This window comes from Pelodiscus sinensis, chromosome 1 (genome assembly GCF_052426305.1).
Source record: "Pelodiscus sinensis isolate ZL-2025 chromosome 1, ASM5242630v1, whole genome shotgun sequence".
NCBI classification, from domain to species: domain Eukaryota; kingdom Metazoa; phylum Chordata; order Testudines; family Trionychidae; genus Pelodiscus; species Pelodiscus sinensis.
Genome location: NC_143052.1, coordinates 112,522,465 through 112,539,098, shown reverse-complemented (window position 1 = coordinate 112,539,098; position 16,634 = coordinate 112,522,465). Strand labels below are relative to the sequence as shown.

The 16,634-nt window shown below is 45.4% G+C and overlaps 1 protein-coding gene and 1 long non-coding RNA gene across 3 annotated transcripts in view; one reads left to right on the top strand and one right to left on the bottom strand.

Moving 5' to 3' along the window:
- The window catches only part of LOC142818309 (uncharacterized), a 60,777-nt gene extending 54,743 nt beyond the window's left edge, over nucleotides 1-6,034 (top strand). Inside the window, exon 3 of the long non-coding RNA XR_012895744.2 lies at nucleotides 6,002-6,034. This is a non-coding gene — a long non-coding RNA (uncharacterized LOC142818309). The remainder of the gene's footprint in view (nucleotides 1-6,001) is intronic.
- On the bottom strand, nucleotides 2,460-15,808 carry PEX26 (peroxisomal biogenesis factor 26). Of its 2 annotated transcripts, XR_003091615.3 has the most exons (6): nucleotides 15,371-15,808; nucleotides 13,068-13,208; nucleotides 11,473-11,786; nucleotides 11,118-11,196; nucleotides 6,720-6,866; nucleotides 2,460-5,875 (listed from the first exon to the last, which is right to left on the bottom strand). XR_003091615.3 is itself a non-coding variant. In XM_006135467.5 (5 exons), the coding sequence occupies exons 1-5, from the start codon at nucleotides 15,568-15,570 to the stop codon at nucleotides 5,772-5,774; spliced, it is 906 nt and encodes a 301-aa protein (XP_006135529.3). In that variant the 5' UTR covers nucleotides 15,571-15,803; the 3' UTR covers nucleotides 2,460-5,771. The 2 variants fall into 2 exon arrangements, 1 of the variants encoding a protein (XP_006135529.3); XM_006135467.5 differs by lacking the exon at nucleotides 11,118-11,196 and having other exon boundaries at nucleotides 15,371-15,803.
- Nucleotides 15,809-16,634: the final 826 nt, after the last annotated feature.

Genomic DNA, 16,634 nt, shown 5'->3' with positions numbered 1-16,634 from the left:
AGGCCATATGGAGTAAATCAGTGACAGCTGTGAGTGCTTAGTATCTCTGAAAATCAGGCACTGAGTATCTGAAATGGACACCTAAAACTAATGGGTCACCTCTGCAAATTAGTGCCTGACTGATTTGTTCTCTAAAATGGTTGTGTTGGCTGCAAAAAGTCAAACTAAAACATCAAGAAGTAGGGTTGAAAAAAGACACTGAACATATGGGCAAGAGGTATGAAATTCCTTCTTAGCGCCTATGAATTAATAAGTTATTTGTAAAGTCTATAAAAAAACTCAGTTTTCCATCCTCTCCCCTTCATCCTTGCTAGAACCTTTGGGAAGGAAGTTGCCTTCATGGATGTTTTCTTTTACTGCAGAACTTCTAATCAAACAAGAACCTTTCTGAGTTCTGTTGAAAACTAAATGTTGTTTATCTTTTTGGAGTTGATTTGTTTAAAAATCATGATCAGAGAAGTGGAGGCAGATTCTGATCTCAATCACACCACTATAAATCTAGAGTAATTCCACTGAAAGCAATGGAGATAATCTAGATTTGCTGCAGTGTAACCAAAATAAAAAACTGGTGAACGGTGTTCTGATGTTTTGACTAAATATCTCTGGAAAACCTAGCTTCTCTATTCTACACTCTGGATCATGAACTCTAGAATACCAGGAAAAACTTAAAAAACAAATAGTCTGGTATCACTTTAAAGACTAATAAAACACGTAGATGGTATCGTGAGCTTTCGTGGGCACAGCCTGATTTGTTGCGTGACCGGTCATCTGAAGAAGTGGGTCGTGCCCATGAAAGCTCACAGTACCATCTACATGTTTTGTTAGTCTATAAAGTGCTACCAGACTATTGGTTATTTTAAAAGTGTTTCCTGTTACAGACTAACTTGGCTACCCCGCTCAAACTCTAGGATACCAATCAGTCATGAACAGGGTTCCATGTCTCTCATGAAAGTTGCAGAAGTCATGGATTCCTTGACTTTCCACAACCTCTGTGACTTCTGCACTGGCCAGTGTGGTTGACTCCAAGGCTGCCTGGAACCAGCTGCGCAGGTGGCTCTGGGGACAGCCACAACAATTCACTGCTGGAGTGGCTCTACAGCCAGCTGTTTGGACAGTCCCTTAGTCATCCATATCTGCCACTACTTGAGCAGCCCCAAGGCAGCTAGCTCTGGGGACCACCTGAAAAGCAGCTGGTGCAGCTGGCCTTAGGGACCCCCTGGCAGCGATCCCTGGGGTGGCCACAGCAGTCACTTTTGCTCCGGCGGCCCCCAGCACCTTCTGCCACTGGCTCTTCCCTCGCCATCAGCGACATCCTGGGCCTACCCCTCACTGGCCATACCGCCATAGTGAGCAGAGCTCCAACCCCCAGGATTTAGTTGGGTATTTACAGTACAACTCATGGGTCATGAATTTTTGTTTATTCCCGTGACCAGTCCAAAACTTTTACTAAAAATACCTGTGACTAAATCATAGCCTTAATCATGAAGCTAAAAGAATCGAAGCAGAACTTTCTTTTTAAATCTGTGAAAGATAGGTCAATTGACATCTATACTGGGTCTTAAAACTTTCTGTTCTATAGACGTGCTGTTTTTAAAGGATTCATTAATACCAAGGTGTTTGAATAATTATTTGTAAATGGTTCATTTAAAAAAAACCTAATTTTTCATACTTCTATAGCTAACAAATGGCTTGTTACTAACTATATAAACTTTCCATATAATTAAAACTCAGTAAGCAGAATATGCTGCAGATGAAGAAAGCTGTTTATAATTAAAAACAATTATTAGGCATTGTTCTAATAATCATTATAGTTGGGGCAGTGTCACTAGATGAGGTCATTTTTATGTTATATGTTAAGCCCAGATATTCAGTGAGTAATAGGTACCTAAACACTTTTGAGGATTTGGACTTACTGACATCAGAGGTAACTGGAGAGGAATGGTGATGATTAAGTTATTTACCCTGTTGTAAATTTTACTGATTGAAGGAGAAATGTATGAGTGGTAGGTTGTTTGATCCCATGTGCACAATAAAAAGTCACCAAATTTCATCTTCCTGTTGTGGAAGCCACACTTAGGCTCCATAAACTCCACTTAGAAGCAGTTGAGTACAGCCACTGCTGTACTTCTCCACTGATAGTTTTCAATTCCCTGTGTAAAGAATATGTGGCAATATAATCTTCAGACTCCTACAACAGGAAGTCAGATAGCAGCAGAATTCTCTCAAACTCCTAAGCCTACAGATATTCAGCAAAAAGTGCAAACACCTCCCCTCCCCGGCAGAATTATCACAGCTAGGGAAGGCAAAGGCATGTATAGTCACATCTTCTCTTCCTGGTAACAAGAAGGAAATAATGAAACTACAGATGAAGAATTACTGAATACTTTTACTCCTTGTTGTATGTTCCTGCAAATGCTTGGCCATTTAAATATATACAAACATTCATAAAGAGGCAAATACTGCTTCATATTAAAAAGTTTAATACATGAATATGTTGCATCTTAAATTGAAAGCATCTGGGAAGATATGCAAAAAAAATCCATTATATGAAAATACAGGCTGTGGCCCTGCAAACACAAATTCATATGAGTAGAATTAATTGAGTAATTAGGCCCATATAACTGAACGGTACTACTCACCTAATTAACATGTGTGTTTGCAGATTCCAAAGAATTCTTTGGAAATATGTTTCAATGTAAGCAGTGGCCTTGATTCTGCAATGTGTCAATGCACTAAATGTAAATATTTTTAATCATATACACCAGTGTTGTGAAAGACTGCTTTATAACCAGCCAGGCTGAGCATCACAATATAACATACTACAGAGGTAATTTTTATTCTGAAAATTAAATGTTTAAAATTAAAATTAAATGAATAAAACTATTAGAATTGGATAAGTGATATTTTACTACTAGACTTTGCCTCATTATGTGCTAAAAACAAAGTACTAGGAGAAAGTTGAGGTTACTCACTGTGTATCACTCACACATTTAAAAATCCATAGAAATGAACAATTAAGACCGTTGCCAAACAATCTCTAAGCAGAAATTGAGATAATTCAGGCTTCTCACAGAGCACAATCCCAATGTCACAAGCATAGCTACAAACAGAAATTTAAAACGAACCAGAACAAACATGAACAGTTACTTAGTTAGCAGATGAAAGAGAGTACATATCAATAAGCAGAATGCTATGTACAGGCAGTCCCCGAGTTATGTGGATCCGACTTATGTTGGATCCGCAGTTACGAACGGGGTTTTTCTCGCCCCGGAGGACGGGAGCAGCGGGACGCCCAGATGCGCCGCGGTCCCGCCGCCCGCGTCCTCTGGGGCGAGAAAAGCTGCTCCGTGTCTCCCTGGTCAGCTTGGGGGGAGGGAGCCCCGCCCAGCAGACCAGAGAGAGGCTGAGCAAAGCTGCGGAGAACGCAGGCAGCAGGACAGCCCAGACGCGCCGCGGCTGTCTTTGCTCCCCGTCTCCCTGGTCTGCTGTCTCCAGCAGACCAGGGAGACGGGGAGCAAAGCCTCGGAGGACGCCGGCAGCAGGATAGCCACGGCGCGTCTGGGCTGTCCCGCTGCCTGCGTGCTCCGCGGCTTTGCTCCCCGTCTCCCTGGTCTCCAGCAGACCAAGCTTTTCTCCGGACACCTGTGGTAGAACAGCTGGGGTGCTGCCGGTTGGTCCCGCAGCCGCTCTGAGCGCTACTGGACCAACCCGGCAGCACCCCAGCTGCTCTGCCCCAGGTGTCCGCAAGTCAGCCGCTGCTGAAACTGACCAGCACTGACGACAGGAAGCCCGAGGCAGAGTTGCTCTGCCCCGGGCTTCCTGGAATCAGCCGCTGATCAGTTTCAGCGGCTGCTGACTTGGGGACGCCTGGGGTTCTTAAGTTGAATCTGTATGTAAGTTGGAACTGGCGTCCAGATTCAGCCTGTTGAAACTGATCAGCGGCTGATTCCAGGAAGCCCGGGGCAGAGCAACTCTGCCTCGGGCTTCCTGTAGTCAGCCGCTGGTCAGTTCCAGCAGCAGCTGAATCTGGACGCCAGTTCCGACTTACATACAGATTCAACTTAAGAACAAACCTACAGTCCCTATCTTGTACGTAACCTGGGGACTGCCTGTACATAGTTAGATCCTACAGTATAGGAAATTGGGAAGTATAAAATAGTCATCCTTACATGAGTTACAAAGAGGGCTTATCTACAGTGTGACAACACACTCTACAGGAGTGTGAGTTCTAAAGCTTACTAATGAGTTGCATATATATCAGACCATGTAGATCCTACTGGTGTGCCCGAGAAATTCCTTAGTGCACTTTAACATAATGCTGTTTGAAACAGTCCTACGTTAAAACAAGGTAGGAAACTTTTAGGGCATATCCCAGGAGGGAATACACAGACCAAGTAATATGCAAGCTAGTGCATTTTACAAATCATACCCTCTGCCCCCTGGAACCCATTACCACACAATGTAAACAAACCCAGAGTCTCTCCTTACAGTCTTTGTAGATTATTTTATGATGAAAGTCTTCGAAATGATGAATCAGTAACTAAGCTTATAGAGATAGGATGGCAAGATGTGCACTACAGATGCATGGGCTAGGGTTTTTGGTGAGGAGTGGGGATATAAGGGTTTGGGTAGCAGGGGAAATGTATTTTGAGACCTGTTATTTACTCTTGATGTGAAAGTGCAGTTTTGCTGCTAGATGATTACACTTTGTGGGTTATGATTCTAAGTACTTGTTGTAACAGCTAGACATTTGAGTAGGAGTCTTTTGTATTTAAATCTAAATACCTAAGTAGAAAGCTTGTCACCATAAGATACAGACACACAAAATATGCAGTGAAACTACATAATTCAAGTAACGAGGCAGGTTAGACGTATGGAGCCTATTAAGATTAATCATTGTCACCATTGCCATTTATCTGCAGTCCCCTATTCTAACTTATCCAGTGTCAAATATTTAGTATTAATGATCATCAGAAAAGAGAAATGTGTATAATTGCTTGCACTGGATGTAGTATACCCAGACAGGACAGAATGGACTGATGGGTCTATGCATCCCATCTCCTTGATATTTTTTGCTTAGCCACAACTGTTAAATTCAAAGTGTGAAAGTCTAAGCCAAGATACATCAGGGTCACAATAAGAAACTCTGGCCCTCAAAAGAACGGGCTCCATTTTCAGTCTGCAATATTTTAACCATGTTCCACATATTTGGTTTAAATCCCATGCTGCAGAAACTGGACATTTAAAAGTGGGTCCCAAGACAGGACAGTTTTTTGGCTCCTAGAGTTTGGTGTAGATGTGGTACTCAAGATCTTTCATAACCAAACCTGCTGAAAGTCCACTCCCACTGCTCAGGTGACTTCAAAACCATTTGCAAAGATGGTGCAGTCTCTCAGCAGGCCTTCATTGTTCTTTGCCATTGGCTACAACCTCTCCTTTGGGGACCCACACCAAAAGCCACTACTTCAAAGGGGCATCAAGACAAGACATGGATTCACACGCCCATTCCAGCAGGGTTAGTACTGTGCTGCAGAGCTGCACAGCACAGGGAGGTGAGTCGCTGAGGCAGTTTCAAAACCCAGACAGCATTCGACCGGGTTCCCAATCTGGCAAGAGAGGAAGGTGTCACTCACAGGAGCCCACTCGTAGTCATTTTAATTAGTACATAGGTTTCAAGCACCCTCAAAGAGCCTGATTAAAATCCTTAAAAGACAAAGTGCCACTTGCGCAGCAACAGAGACAAAAGACTTGAAAATACATCATAAAGCTACTTAGTCTTGAACTGGAGGCCTATGGAGAGGAGAAAATACAGTCACCCATGCCTGATGGCAGAGCTGGACCAGCTTGTAAAGGAAGGGAAGAGACGTGGGAGCCGCTGCAGAACAAAACAGAAATATTTTGTTAAAGTTTCATACCCTTCTGTATATAAATACCTAAAGGAATGAGCCCCATTTCGGTTAATGGAGGTAGTCAGCTTTCATTTCTCCTTATTCCTTCCCAGGTGAGTGCTCAGAGCCTCAGCCAGCAGAAACTTTTGTGTCCTGAAGAGGTGCTGCTCCCATCCCTAGTAAGCTAAGCTTCACCCTGCCAAGGTTCGCGGAACGGCACAGAAGTCCCCTCTGTGGGGGATACTGAGCACATGCCTTGGTAATAAAGTTTCTTAATTCTAGTGGAGACACTGGAAACTCTAATTACAAAACACAAAGGGGAATTGATAGCCACAGACTTTCTGAATGCTAATGAGTGCCTTTTTGGTCTGTTTTGGTTCAGCTTGTAGCTTAAATGGATCAAGTTTGAGGTTAAAGCTAAATTACATTTCTAAAGTTCATCAGTCACAGCCCTTCTTACCACCCTTGCAGCATCTTTCTCCGCTAGAGGCACAGTCTGGGACTGGACAGCTATGAACTGCCCATCCATCACCTGTGCTGCCGGCACAGTTTCCACCAGTACCTTTGGTTAGGAAAGGTGGATGCAGTAGCTAGAAGTTTATTTACAGCCAGATGTCCTATGTTTCCCAGCAGTGACTTTTAGTGGAAACTGTCGGAAATAGAGAAGCTGTGAGCTCCCTCCCACCCACCTTTGCTGCACCGTATCTCACAGTAACTGCTAATGGGAGAGGCTTGAATAAATGATCCTCTTCCAAGTCCTACTCTAGCAATTCCCAATTGCTTGTTCATAACTATAAGACAAAATAACATTAAGAAACCTTAATTGCATACCGGGGTCTAGTCTCACCACAACAAGGCATAGTATGAGAGCAGCCAACAGCGTCTTTTTGAAAGGGCTGGAACAGAAGTGGCTTAACATGGATCCCAGTGCTCTACGCAGCATTGTTAATATGGTCAATAACTTTCGGGACACAGAGCCTGAAATATAAGGACAAAAAGTGGTTAGAGACAAGGGCAAGGAAAAGAAGACACATAGATGAGCTGCTGGGTTCCAAAAAGCTATCTTCAAGGAGCATGTGGGGCAGACACCCATTACACTGGCCTAGGAAAGGTTAACTTTGGCAAGAGAACTAGAGGTGAGTCCTCTGAGTGGTCAAGAGAGGTTGCAGGAAGGAGATGCATCAGGGAGGAGATGCATGGAACAACCAATCAGGGCCCAGCAACCTCACATAAAAGGAGCTACAGGGCAGAGTAGAGTAAGTTGCTGCTGGGACCTCAAAAGGATGTAGTCTAGACGTAGCCCTTATCTGCAGAGGGATGTAAATGAAGCATCTTGAAAGTGCAAATGAAGCCGGGATTTAAATATCCCACGCTTCATTTGCATAATCACGTAATGGTGCTCTTTCGAAAAAGCGCCATTTGGAAATTGAAACTGCAGTCTAGACAAGGTTCTTTCAGAAACGGGGCGCTTTTTTGAAATCCTGTAAACCAAAAAATTATGTTTACAGGATCTTTTGAAAAATCTCTTGTAAACCTCATTTTTTGGTTTACAGGATTTCGAAAAAGCGCCCCGTTTCCGAAAGAACCTTGTATAGACTGCAGTTTCAATTTCCAAATGGCGCTTTTTCGAAAGAGCACCATTACGTGATTATGCAAATGAAGTGTGGGATATTTAAATCCCGGCTTCATTTGCACTTTCAAAATGCTTCATTTACATCCCTCTGCTGACAAAAGGATGTACAGGCAGTCCCCGAGTTACGCGGATCCACTTATGTCGGATCCGCAGTTATGAACAGGGTTTGCTCCCCGTCTCCCTGGTCTGCTCGTCTCCAGCAGACCAGGGAGACAGGGAGCAAAGCTGCGGAGGACCCGGGCGGCGGGACCGCGGTGCGTCTCGGTCCGCCGCCCGCATCTCCCTGGTCTGCTGGGGGGAGGGGGGGGCGCAGCTAGTACGCCCCTCCCCCCCAGCAGACCAGGCTTTTCTCCGGATGCCTGTGGCAGAGCAGCTGGGGCGCTGCCGGTTGGTCCCACAGCACCTCTCTGGGCGCTACTGGACCAACCCGGCAGCACGCCAGCTGCTCTGCCCCAGGTGTCCCCAAGTCAGCCGCTGCTGAAACTGACCAGCGCTGATTACAGGAAGCCCGAGGCAGAGTTGCTCTGCCCCAGGCTTCCTGGAATCAGCCGCTGATCAGTTTCAGCAGCGGCTGAATCTGTATGTAAGTCGGATCTGGCGGTCAGTTTCAGCAGTTCCGACTTACATACAGATTCAACTTAAGAACCAACCTACAGTCCCTATCTTGTACGTAACCCGGGGACTGCCTGTAGTCCAGACATAGCTAAGGAGTGAAAATTGTGTCTCTAGTAGGCTGAAAGATCTGTGGTATCTTGGAAAGAGCAACTACTCATTGGGATGAGGAGTTCCTGGTTTGCTCCAGAGAGCATTCTGCACCAACAAATTAAAAATGCTGTGCACAATATTTTAACCGTCTGCAAAATTCTGCATTTTTTTATTTGTTAAATAAATGTGGAAACTCCAGCACAGGGAATGGCTGCACAGAAGTGGGAAAACATTGTGCAGCTCCCTCCATCCTCTCCCGTTCATGGACTCTGCATGAGGCTGCACTCAACACTGACACAGTGCAAGGACCAGACCTGTCCCAGAAACTCCACCACCACCACCACCACCCAGGATGCTCCTCCTCCATGCCAGGTGAGTGGAGCTCATTGGGGGGGAAGTGAGGCTTGGCGAGAGGGTATTGGTATGAGAGGGTCTGGATACATGGGTGCTGGGCTGATGGGGGAGCAGCTCCCTCTACAGGGATCCCTCCCTCTGCAGTTGAGAAGTGATGGGTGCAGGAAGTGAGTGGTGGCAGTGGGGAGGGGAGTTTGCAGCAATTCCTGAAGCTGGGGGAGAAATCTGGAGGTAGGTGTGACCCAGCCACAGATACCATGCAAAGAAACACAAAGTCCCATCCTCCCAGTCGTAAATGAGACTAGCAGCCGAGTCCAGTGCATGGTAGGAGCCACTGGCTGGGATTTCCTAAGTCCTGCCCATTACCACACAGTGATTTACCTCTGTTAGTCGTCTTGGGCACCTAAAACATACTGCTGGAGAGGGTCATATGACCATTCTTGTGGCTTCCCTTTGCCTCCCCATCAGAAAGTCATTTTTCTGTGGGGAAAGCAAAGTAACCTGCAGGGGACATAAATTCAGTGCATGCACAGTGGCGCAGAATTCCCTCAGAAGTACCGATTGATTGCTGGGGCTCGGTAGTTGCATGTTGAGAGGCTAGGGAAAAAAAGATGCTGGGGCCATGGGGAAGAGGCCCAGGGAAACATAACAGCACTGGGAGAAATTAAGAAGTTTGGGACATGGAGTAGTGGGTGGGCCCAGATCCCCTTCCTCCTCTCATCACTGAGGAAGTGGAAGGATTATCGTACTGAGGCACTAACCCCAGGAGGAGGAGGGGGAAAATACAGATGGTGATGCAGCTGGAGGTCTGAGTCACAAAGAGGCTGCTGCAAGTGAGGCCACAGGCAGATGCAGAAACCGAGTGATGACATGCAAGTCACGGACAGAGGCACTGGCCTCAAACTAATCTCCACATTGACTAGGATGCTAGCTCATTGGTCAGTGATGATAGGACAGGACAGGACAGCTCCTAGAAGAGGAACACTGTGTTTGTACCAGGTTCCTCAAGGCTCCTGGCCTGTCCAAGCTTAGCAAGGATGTAACACCACATTGGCTCCAGCAACCTACATAACTTCCTAATTGGGCAGCTAACAGGTGTGCTCCATTAGTTCTGCTGTCTTTCCAAAAGCTTGGTGGTAGCTGTTATTGAGGAGGAAGCTCTATGGGAACTTGTACCTCCCCCCGCCCCCCAAAAAAAACACAACAAACAAAAAAAACCACTTTATAGGACTATAAATACTGATGTCCCATAAATGAGGATACCCCAGATATGTGATAGAACATCCCGGAGACAAAAACTCCCAAATAATTCAGCTATTACTTAAGTCTAATAGGTGCTTAAGTACCTCCCATTCAGTCGATTACACGGGCTAAAAAAATAAGGAAGTAAACACTGGCAAATACATAAGCCCATAAAGGAAATGCTATCGGTCTTAAGTTTTAATTACGTTTTTTTATGTATTTATTCTCTAGTATATTTTAGAAACTAGAAAATAATTGTATTAGACTTTACCAGTATGAAAGATGAACATTGCCCTTATAACTCTTACAGAGCAAGAGCATTTGATTTACTACTTTGTTCAGCCACAAACTATGTAAGAGGTCAGAAGGCATATCCCCAAGCAATATTGTTAGTTAACTGGTAATATTAAGCCAGCAGACTAAGGCCATATTTACACTATGGAAACTGGTGACAGATATGGTGCTTTCTAGCTTGTGCTGGCATAACCCTGTAATGTAGATGCTGCCTACAGTGATGGATGGGAGTCTGTCACTGAAGGAAATCCACCTCTACAAGTAAAAGTAGGCATAGTCAGGGCACACACGAGTGTGGCTTTTTCACATCCCTGATCATTGTAGCTCGATGAACCTAAATGTTACATGTAGACCAGGTCTAACAATATGGTGGGTAACTGCTCTTGTTGCTGCAGCAGCAATGAGTATCAACTAGTGCCAGCTGCGATGGAGTTTCGAGAGAAGGAAACTTGACGGAACCGAAAGCCATCCCCAGACGACTTTCAGCCACTATTAATCTTGGCTAGGTTGGGAAAGGAGAACTGGCTGTACAATCATCCAATCCGGCATAATAAAAGAAGAAAGAATGAAGGATACAGACCTTCTACCTTCCAACTGGTGTTCTTAGAATCTAGCCCCAGTTGGAAAGGAGGACTGAAAAGTCAACCATGTAATGGCATCTTACAGCTTGAAATAAGTGAGTAGCTTCAGTTCAGTTCCCGGTGGGCAAGTATCCAAATCCTACAAAAACACACCACTGCAATTGGCATCCAGCAGAGAGGTCAAAAGCTAAAGAGGCACGGGAAGGTAGGAATTCTGTGGATTTTCCTTTATTTTAATTTGAAAGTCCTTAATTAGTTTGGGTTTGTTAAGGTACCACCTCTTTTCCCTCATACAATGCAGCCACAGTTGTGAGGCATCAGAACTGCAGCTCCCTCAATGAAGATGGGAAAAGACTACTCGCAGGACAGTTCTCTGTGAAGGGCTTTTAGATCTGAAACTAGCTTCTCCTTTTGACTTGCCTGATTTGCTGGCCTTCTGGACATGCTGCAAAGTCCATCTTTTCTCCTGAACATTTGGGAAGGATCCAAGCTGAGGGATCTGGGTTACAGGAAAGGGGTTTGAGATTAATTATTTTTTAGCGGACAGTGATTACTTGAGGAGGGAGAATCTGCAGACTGTATTTTTCAGACTATTTTTTAAAATGTATTTCAACATTGCGAGTTTTAACTATAGTGAAAGCACCAACTACAAGTACATAAAACGCTTAACATAAGTCTAAATACAAATAGTGATTTGGCCCAAGTTCAATCACTCCCTCTTCCACAGCTTGGAAGACAACAGCAGGAGCGCAAGGACTGGAGAGAGAGCGCCTACCTAACAGCTTCTGCCTCACTGTAGCTGGTTGGTCTTCAGGGGATGATTGTGTCTCTTCTTGCTGTACCCACCGACACCTCCTCTCACTAATGGTCCTCAGGGCCTCAAGTTGTTGCTCCTTGCTGAAAGCTTCACAGCTCTGTACCAGCTCCTCTGCCTCCACAAATTGTCCAAGGGGGAGCAACACATGCAACACATGTAACTCCATTAAGGTGCCATACGAAGGCAGGCTCTGATTGGTTAAATCTCTCAGCCAATAACTGTCAACTTCCAGCATCACATGGGGCTCCTTCACTTTGCTATATAAAAGGATGCTAGAATCCAAGAAAAAAAAAGTTGAGATCACTTACGATTACCAACTTCAGTCATCTATAACCAGGACTGGACATAGATCCCTCAGTAACACCTGTGACATCTTAAACACATGCTGTTGGCACTGGTGGTGACGTGTGACCTTCTCCCTAAAACTCATAATGGTTACACAGTTACATACACTGCAGGCTTAAATAAGCTTTATACTGCAGCGCCCACTGCTGCCAGTCCTGCTCCTGGGGAGGCTCTGCTGCGGGCTCTTTAGCCAGCTGCCTGGGAGTGGGGCTGGCAGCTCCTGCTCCCAGGGAGCCAGCATGTGAACTGTGATGGGGGAGCGCAGAATGGAACAGGACCGCCACAGACAGGGGCTCCTCTGGTGAGCCCCGTGGTGCTGAAGCAGCCCCCTTCTCAGGGCAAGGGAAGTGGGGAGCTGCTCCAGCCTTTACCAGTTAGCAATGTACATTCCTATGATAACCTCCTGCCTTAGTCATCTCTTTTCCATATTGAGAAGTCCAAATTTTATTATTCTCTCCTCGTACACCCCTAATCATTACCACTGCCCTTTTCTGTACCTTTTCCAATTCAAATATTTCTGTTTTGAGATGAGGACACCAAATCTGCATGCAGTATTCAAGATGTGTATATACCATGGCTTTATACAGACACTGTGATATTTTCTATCTTATTCTAGTGGTTCCCAATATTCTGTTAGCTTCAGTCAGGAGACAGTCGCAGTAGCCCAGCCCTGCTAACGAAGAGGAGGGAACAACATGTCTTTCACTGCAGCAAAGCACTAGGGAGACGCTGCACTGTTTGACTACTCCAGTGGAGAAGTGAAACTGCTACCTGACTATAGATGCTAGAGAACCCCCCCCCCCCCAACACCACCACCACACACACACACAACTTGGGGAGTGTGATCTTGGTGTCAGAGCAACATCCCTCCTCCCACTAACATAATTTACTTCCAGAGTCTCTGGCCATGGAAGAGCTACAGTTCAGCATGTAAAAGCTTCTAACCTACGTGTGGCATTCCTTGAAATTGAAAGATGCTACAGAAAACCAAGTTCAGCTCTGTTCTTTCATTCTGAAATGATTTCCTTTTAACAACTGTGCCTGCCCCCTCTTTTGTGCCAGACTGGAAGGGGGAAATGACAAGAAAGGAGGAGGGACACAGGAAGAAAAAACCCAACTCAAACCCCATAGAACACACTACACTTGTATGTTATGGAACCTGGGTATTTTAGGCAGAACACATCGGGAAAGCACAGATAATTACTCACCACAGTTCCAGAATTTTTGGAGGCAGCTGTTCAGGGACCTGGTAATACTGCAGGACCCAGGACAGAACTTCTCTCCACCGGTTCATCTCTGCCAGGGCCTGGATCCCCACAATGCACAGGGAGCATTTTACTTCCGCAGAGCTGTCAAATGGACAGGACAGGTGAAATGAGCACTTACGAGAAATGCTGCTTCAGAAGCCTTCCCTGTCCTGACATACCTTAGCTTGAGGGCTTTCTAATTCCGCCTCAGCAACTTTTCCCCAAAAGCACAGACAGCGTTCAGCCTTTTAGGCTGGATGTGTTTGTTACACATCTCCAGCAGAAGTTCCACATCTCTCAGTCATGCGCGGACACTTTTTAATACTAATTAGGAGTTTTCTATATTCACAGATATAAAAGCAGCCAAAACAAGCTAAAGTTACCTATAAATTAGTTTAGCAACAATCTAGCCTTCAAAAATGGTTTGGTTACTAGAAATCTTGACCAGAACTGTGGATATCATTATTATTTTAGGACTGACAATGTACTGAATGTGTTAAGAGATTCCAACCCTAAATAAGGCATGATTGATAAAATACTTTTCAGGACCAAAGAGAAGCAATAAGAAAGTGAATGAGATAAACCCTGGCCTAAAATTCAAGAGAACAGGGTTCAAATCTTCACCTTGCTTGTGTAACTCAAAGTAAACGATTCACTCATTCTTTCTGCATCCGGCCTGGTTTACACCAGGAAATTAGGTTGGTATAACTGTCAGTCGGGGGTGTGAAATTTCCATACCTTGAGTAACACAGTGAAAACAACTTAACCCCCAGTGTAGGAAGTAGTCAGTTGATGGGAGAATTTTCCCAAAAACCTACCTACTGCCTCTAGAGGAGGTGGATGGATTACTGTGGGTAGAAGCAGTGCCTTCACTGAAACACTACAGCAGCTATGCTGCTGTGGCATTTTAAGTGTAAAGAAGCCCTTAGTTCCCCACCTATAAAATGAAGATTCTACTACTTCCCTCCCACTATTTGTTGGTCTTGTCTATTTAGACTGTCAGCTCTTTGACACAGGCCATATATTTGTGCAGCACTTAGCACACTGGGATCTCTGGATGTGACCGCAATATAGCAAGCAAAATATAAACCTAAACCGCTCCTTTCACAACCTGGGGATTTTTTTTAGAGTCCTTTCCTGGCTCTTCTGCCATATAACAAGTATGGGTTCAATCAAGTAGTGGCTAACAACATAATTTCCATGCAATCTAATACATTCTTCCAGGGAATTCTTATCTTGATGCCCCTCCCCACTTGAAATATGTCTGTGGGCCATTTGGTACCACAGGAACCTTTGGACTATAGTCCCATGGGGCATAATGAGCTCAAAAGCCATCAAAATAATGCAGTTTTTTGAACTCATAATTAAAACTAAGTAGAGCTAGACCAGATCTGTTGATTGGCAGAACCTCCAAAGAAATGGGAGTTAAAGGCCTAAATACAATGGAGGATTGGGGGTTAAATCCCCAGAGTTCATACACTCCAGCTGTTCAGTTCCTCCACCCCAAATCAAAAACTTAAGTAAAGTACATAGCCTTGGAAAAGAAGAAGAGCAGGAGGCATATTTTTGTCTTCAGATAAGGTGGGGAAATGAGCAACAAGACTGGATAACCTAACACTTCAATTCTGCTTCTAGGATAGACAAAGGGACGAAAATATCCCTAAATATAATGCTTTATAAAGAGTTAATAAATGATAGTTATTCTAAGCACTTTACAGAGATAAGTAGAAAGAAAAATTCCTATATTCCATGGCCAGAAGGGACCATTATGAGCTAATCTGACCTCCAGGACAACACAAGCCACAGAACTTCTTCAAAATAATGCCCAGAGCAGATCTTTTAGCAAAACTTCCAATCTTAATTTTTAAAAATGTGTCAGTGATGAAGAATCCAGCATGGGCCTTGATAAATTATTCCGGTGGTTAATTACTCTTCCACTTAAGGATGTTAAGCATCGACTAGTTTGACTAATGGAATAATTGATGCCTTTTAGGCAGAACACATCTGTTCCCGAAGGCAGGACAGATCAGATGTTAAACTAACTGAGGTTAGTTAAATTTTAGCGGAGTCCTATCAAACATCTCATGCTCCCTGTAGCTGGGTGTATTCACGCACAAGAGTCATGTCTTTTCTCTCAAGAGAAGTCACCCGATTGCGCTTGGATGGGAGTAGATTTCGCAGGACCCGGCTGCACAGGCCCTGCCTGCGTTTGCCCTGAATCACAAAGCAGCGGGATCCTCCTTTGCTCCGTGCCCCTTCCGTACCTTTCACAGCCAGGGTCCGAGGCGAGGCTTTCGCAGCCCCGCTCACACCTGTCCAGAGCAGCAGCGAAGTCCAGGTGCACCACCAGCAGATCCGCAGCCTCCTCCAGCAGAGCGGTCGCCGGGGCTAGCACTGGAGACAAGGACAGACTAGGCTCGCTGCTTTTGAGTCCAGCTAAGGACACAGGCAAGTCTTTCTTCATGGTGCCCGGGGAGCGGCGGCTGTTAGCTTTCGGGCTGGGCTACGTGCCTTTGAATCCCGTCCCCGCTCTTCGGAGCCATGGCTCGCTGCTGCGACCCCACCGGGGACTTCTCTGTCCCCCTGTGCACGCCTGGGCTGGAGCGCAGCTGCAGGGGGAGGCTCTGCGCGATTTTACAGCGCCCGCTGCGCCGGAGTCTGCGTGCACCAAGCGGCTGCTCTGCGCCTGCGAACCGTGCTGTGGTCCGGTTGGCGGGCGCAGCGTGCAAAGCCCAGCCCCCTAGATAAACAGGGCCTGCCTCTCTGACCAAGAGCTGCCGCTGGGGGGTGGAGCACAAACCTATTCCTCTTAAGCAGGCATCTTCCCCGCCTAGCCACACGCCTAGCAGCGCTCCAACTCGGTGCAGAGGGCTGTGGGAATTGTAGTTTCTGTGTGTCCCTGTTCTGCTGCCTGAGGGAGGCTGGAGGAGGAAATCAGGCAGAATGCAGTCTGCCCTAGGGTTTAGACCTGAGCCGAGAGGATGGGAGGGGTTTCCATGCAGTGTTTGGAACAGTGTCTCCACCAGTGCTACTGAGTACCCATAGGGGTACTCGACAAGTCTGGGGGGCAGGTCAACACAACTGAATTTTGGAGACAATTGAATTTTTGTTGTAAGTTTTACAGCGCTTTATTATTTTTGTACTTTTTACACCCAAAAATGTCATTGCCCGTCCAGCTACGATTAAGTTGTTTAAACAAATGTGTTGCAATGGTAGAAAAAAATATTGTGTCTGAAAACTAGGTACTGGAGATAATTTTTTTAAAGGGGTACTTTATAAAAAAAAAAGTTGAGAAACAATAGTTTGGAGGATTCAGGTTCCAAGGGTTGTGCAAAGAAGGGGTGTGAAGGGCTGGTCCACTTCCCCACAGATGGAAGTAGAAATGGAATTACTTTGATTTTTTTCCCCCATTCCTTATGTCAGTGAATTTTTATTGAGCTGCAATGGGGGTGGACTCTGAAGTCCTGAACACAGCCAATGCCAAGCCACAGCTTTCCCTGGGAGTGTGGATTTCAGAACCCATTGGGC